The sequence below is a fragment of the Nicotiana tabacum genome, chromosome 18 (genome assembly GCF_000715075.1).
Source record: "Nicotiana tabacum cultivar K326 chromosome 18, ASM71507v2, whole genome shotgun sequence".
Classification (NCBI taxonomy): domain Eukaryota; kingdom Viridiplantae; phylum Streptophyta; class Magnoliopsida; order Solanales; family Solanaceae; genus Nicotiana; species Nicotiana tabacum.
Genome location: NC_134097.1, coordinates 155,737,963 through 155,742,790, shown reverse-complemented (window position 1 = coordinate 155,742,790; position 4,828 = coordinate 155,737,963). Strand labels below are relative to the sequence as shown.

The following is a 4,828-nucleotide window of genomic DNA, read 5'->3' as shown; positions in this document are numbered from 1 at the left end:
CAGTGTTATGATATTTATTTGCCTAACAGGTTAATGACTTTCTCCCACTGTTCCATTTTACGTGGGACTATCAACGTGGGACTATCACTATTTAGCTTGAACTTCATACCCTGAACCAACAACGACGACACAGTAAAATCTCACAAAGTGGGGTCTGGCGAGGATAGTGTGTACGCAGACATTACCCCTTCCAATAGACCCTCGGCTCAGGAAGACGGAAAGAAAACAAGAAGAGACCTTCATATTCCGAACCCCGCCATATAAAATGAAGTGAAGGGAGTATGTATTAACACAAACATTGGTAGGCACCTCAAGCCAAATAGCCAACTTTATTTGACCAGTCTCAATATTTTCAAGTAATGCATAGTTCTAACAAAGACTCAAACAGATACAAAGAACATGTATATAGAAGCATAAAACATCTTTTTTGGATATATGGTTTCAGGAATATTTGGTAATTTTTTTTTTTTACAGATTAAACATGACTTTAATAGCATCACCACCACCGGCACTTGTTTCAAAAGCTTCTTCAACTTCCTTTTGAGAGAATCCAAACCTGTGTGTGATCAAAGGTTTCACATCGATTTTCCCACTTCTTAAGAACTCGAGACACAGAGGCCACGTATTCTTGTAGCGGAATATGCCTATGACATCAACCTCCCTGAACATATATTGAGAAAAAATCAGTGTAGTAGTAAAAGGATACAGAAGCGAGAGAATCGTGAGCTTATTGTTACTGTAGGCTAAGAAAAGTTTTAGTTATGGAAAAGATCTATTAGTGACGTTAGTACGTTTACTTTAAGTCCTATGTTTTGTAAGAGCCTTTTAATCTGGTCAAAAATTTATATGCTGGTAGAAAATATAAAGAACTTCTAGAACTTCCTATATTTAGGTTTTTATTTTGCATAATGTTGGACGGAGATGACTTAAATGGAGTGAAACGTCAGTGAGGAGTCATATAGCAGACTCCAACTTGATTAGGATTAAGGCATAGTTGTTGTTGTACCTTGCAGCAGCTGGAGTGAGAGGAACAGTCATCTCATGATGTCCCATTCCTACTAAGCAAACTTTGCCTCCTGGACGAGTTGCACCAAGAGCGGTTGACATGGTTTTGTTAAAGCCAGCACAATCAAAACTCACGTCGATTCCAGCTCCCATAGCTTTCTGAATGTTTTCTATATCTGCAGCTACATCCTGTTCATACTATCAGTTAGTGAAATGGAAAGAACACCTGCAACATCTTGAGTTCACGGTTTAGTTTCACGTATGGTCACTAAACTCTATCCACTATATCAGTAAAGTTCGGTTACTTTAATGTTATAGTAGCTAAAGTTCAATTACTTTATATGTGACAAAAAATAGTTCTGTGACTTTATTGGTATAATGGATAAAGTTTAGTGATCATACGTGAAATTAACTCTTGTATTCACTCTCAAGCGTGCATATGAAACGTAGGAGAGATCAACAACAGGAAGTTTGAAATTTGGATCCTGACCTGAATATTAGTTGAGACCTTGACAGTTTCATCCGCTCCTAACTTCTTTGCAACAGAAAGACGATAGTCATCAACGTCGACAATAACAATTCTTGGGGCACCAAAAGCACGAGCTGCGAGCAATGAGACGAGCCCGATTGGTCCAGCTCCCAGCACTAATATGTTTGTCTCAGGACCAACATTCGCACGCCGACAAGCATGAACACCAACACTAAGTGGCTCACACATTGCTCCTTCCTCCAAACTTACATTATCGGGGAGCTTGAAACATAAATCTGCAGGATGGACTACCTGTTGGCGATCAAAAATTAATTAGCATTTTAGTCACAGTCCAAATATTTATCACTTCACAGACCCTGCATTTAATTTTACAAGACCGACCTCATATACAAAAAGCCTTAAGTACCAAAGTAGGGAAAAAATTTTGAATCGTGAGAAAACTGGTCGAAGTAGGTAAGCTTTATACCTGATTTGCGAGAGAACCATGAACAGGGGGAGTAGCAAAGAATTTCATCTCAGGGCAGAGATTATATCGGCCTTCCTTGCAAAGATCACATCTCCAGCAACTAATTCCGGGCTCAAGTGCCACACGATCACCACGAACCAATGTCTTGACTTCACTACCAACTTCTTCTATGATCCCAGCACATTCGTGACCGATCACCATTGGTTCTTTAACTACAAAATCAGCACATCTCAAGGTCTGAAACTCAAAAAATTTGTTTTCCCATTAGCAGCAAATCCAAGGGTATTGTAGCCAGTATTAGAAAAAAGATTGCAAAACACCTTATTCGCAGTTTGTTATTCAAATAAGAATGATCATACATGATTGTAGCAATTAAACCACACCCATTATGTAATTTTTTTTTTCCGCAACACAACTATTCAGAGCTTTAGGCCTCCCTAGCTATCATTTTTTATAAGACACAAACATTCTAAACTATAGTACAAAGATTCTAAAAGATTGATGGTAACCAGATAGGATACCTAGTCATACCAGTACCGCATGCATACTTGTATCCGGTGTATGCGTAAGGATCCATCTAAAAAAAAAGGGCAGCCCGGTGCACTAAGCTATGCGCGGAGCCCGAGGAAAGGCCGGACCATAAGGCTCTATTGTAACCAGCCTTACCCTGCATTTCTGCAAGAGGCTGTTTCCACGGCTCGAGTCCGTGAGCTCCTGATCACATGGCAGCAACTTTACCAGTTACGCCAAGGCTTCCCTTCAATGCATAAGGATCCATATAACAGAAAAAAATTAAAATATGAACAAGGGAAGTTTTAACAAGCTTGTTTCATTCTTTTTACGTAGTTCCCTAGGTCGTTATACAGAATAATCATATTCCACCATTGCAGAGGCGATTGAGATATAACCCGATTATAGACCACCATCAACCCAAAATCACTACAAAAATATAATATATACTTTAGCTATCAAGAAGTGAACCAGAAGAACGCTTTTACCTTGAGGTAGTGAACATCACTTCCACAAATACCAACAGCTTTCATCCTAACTCTAACATCATGGGGTCCTATGATGTAACAAAAAAAGAACACAGTAAGAAAATTAAAGAAGGGCAGCTCGGTGTATGAAGCATCACGCATTCATGCAGGGTTTATTAACCAGTTTTCTATTAGTAAGAAAACTAATAAAAACAAAATCATAAAACAAATGGAGTAGTCCCTATATTCAAGCAATTAATTTGCAAATCAAATCAAAGTCAAAGAGCTATTACACCCTCTGTTGATTCAGTAAGTTGACTTTGTCAGACCAGATTATAAAATTCTTTTATCAAATTACTGATATTATACTTTCTTTTTCTATAATGGTGGTGTCAGAGCCAACTTCCATTCCACTAATTAACTGCTACCTCCCACTATGCTACCTCCCACTAGCACATGCACTGAACCGTTTTTGGTTTCTAATGAGATTTCAATTCTAGACTTCCGTGATTATCACACACTTTAACTGCCAGGCTACACACTTGGTTGCCCCTTATTGTAATTTTCCTCTAGGAATTTTTTTTGATTACCGTGGTGTCCGGGCTAGCTTGCGCGCGCCTGGACTAATTCCAGGGGATACCTGCCACCTCCCACCAGAGAGGTATAAGGTAACTCTATCCTTTGCTGGGATCTGAATCTGAGACCTCATGGTTCTCGCCCACTTTATTAACCACCCGGCCACACCCTCGGCCGCCTAGGAATTAAATTATATTAATCCATAATTTTATTGAATAGACCAAGTTAATCAAAAAACACAACTCAAACGACTAATTGATGAAATTATTTTAATCAATAGATACTAATAAGTTCTAACTAAGAGTAGAGATAAAAATAGTACCCAAAGGAGGGAGATTGAAAGGCTGAATCTTGAGGGTATTAACACCAAGAAGCCAAGCAGCCATGTTTTCTTCAACCTCATTACTTTTTCCACCTTTACCCATTAGAACTTTGCTCTTTTCTCAAAAGTAGAGAAGATCAAGATTTGATTTTGAATAGGTTCTTCACTGATTCTAAGTTTGGTAAAATCTGTGTAGTATAGCAGTTTGTGTATATTAATGAATGATGATGATGCAATATCCCAGTAGGAAAGACACGTGGAGTTGGACTTTTTGTGGATAAGAAGCAAACTCAGATTGTGCAAATCAATAAGCATTAAGTAGGCGTTTGAACATAAAAATTACTCTCTCTGTGTGGTTATAAAAGTAATATTAGAATTATAAATTTAAGTTAAATTATTTTCAAAATTAGAAATGGATTATTCTTTTTTTAGAACGGACCAGAAAAGAAATAGGTTCACATAAACTGAAATGGGGAGTATACTTTTTGAAAAAAAAAATATTTGAAGTTAAGTTGAAAAATAGTATTTGGAATTTAAAATTATATTTGGACATGCATTTTACTTGAAAAATATTGTAATTTGTGAGTGGGGAAACAAGAAATTTTGAAATTTTGATTTAAAAAACTCATTTTCGAATTTTTTTCAAAAACTTACAAAATTTCATGGACAAACACATCTTTGAAAAAAAAACCAAAAAAGAAAAAAAAATACCTTTAGACAAACGGGTACTAAATACAAATGATTTGTTTGATAGTATTGGTTATCTTATATTAGCGTTGTTTGACTATGATAAAAATTAGGTATTTACATCAATTCAATTATACATATATTAAAAAATATATTTTTACTTTAAATTGTCACTTAATCATAATAAATTATTATAATTTTAGTTAGGGGCGGACTCACATGGAGTCAAGAGAGTTCATATGAACCTGCTTTGTCGAAAAATTATACCGTATACAATATAATTGAACCCGCTTACCAATACAGTT

The 4,828-nt window shown here is 36.6% G+C and overlaps 1 protein-coding gene across 1 annotated transcript; it reads right to left on the bottom strand.

Moving 5' to 3' along the window:
- Nucleotides 1–298: 298 nt before the first annotated feature.
- Nucleotides 299–4,188, bottom strand: LOC107773322 (sorbitol dehydrogenase). Its single transcript, XM_016592757.2, has 6 exons — nucleotides 3,837–4,188; nucleotides 2,960–3,027; nucleotides 1,962–2,198; nucleotides 1,496–1,786; nucleotides 1,007–1,194; nucleotides 299–661 (listed from the first exon to the last, which is right to left on the bottom strand). The coding sequence occupies exons 1-6, from the start codon at nucleotides 3,937–3,939 to the stop codon at nucleotides 469–471; spliced, it is 1,080 nt and encodes a 359-aa protein (XP_016448243.1). The 5' UTR covers nucleotides 3,940–4,188; the 3' UTR covers nucleotides 299–468.
- Nucleotides 4,189–4,828: the final 640 nt, after the last annotated feature.

What these genes read in the sequence shown, in the direction of transcription:
- LOC107773322 (XM_016592757.2), bottom strand. Translation starts at nt 3,939, where the DNA reads ATGGGTAAAGGTGGAAAAAGTAATGAGGTTGAAGAAAACATGGCTGCT. An exon ending in TTTCAATCTCCCTCCTTTGG is followed by an intron (nt 3,028 to 3,836) that starts GTACTATTTTTA and finishes GTTACATCATAG; the next exon opens with GACCCCATGATGTTAGAGTT. An exon ending in AGGTCTCAACTAATATTCAG is followed by an intron (nt 1,195 to 1,495) that starts GTCAGGATCCAA and finishes TAGTATGAACAG; the next exon opens with GATGTAGCTGCAGATATAGA.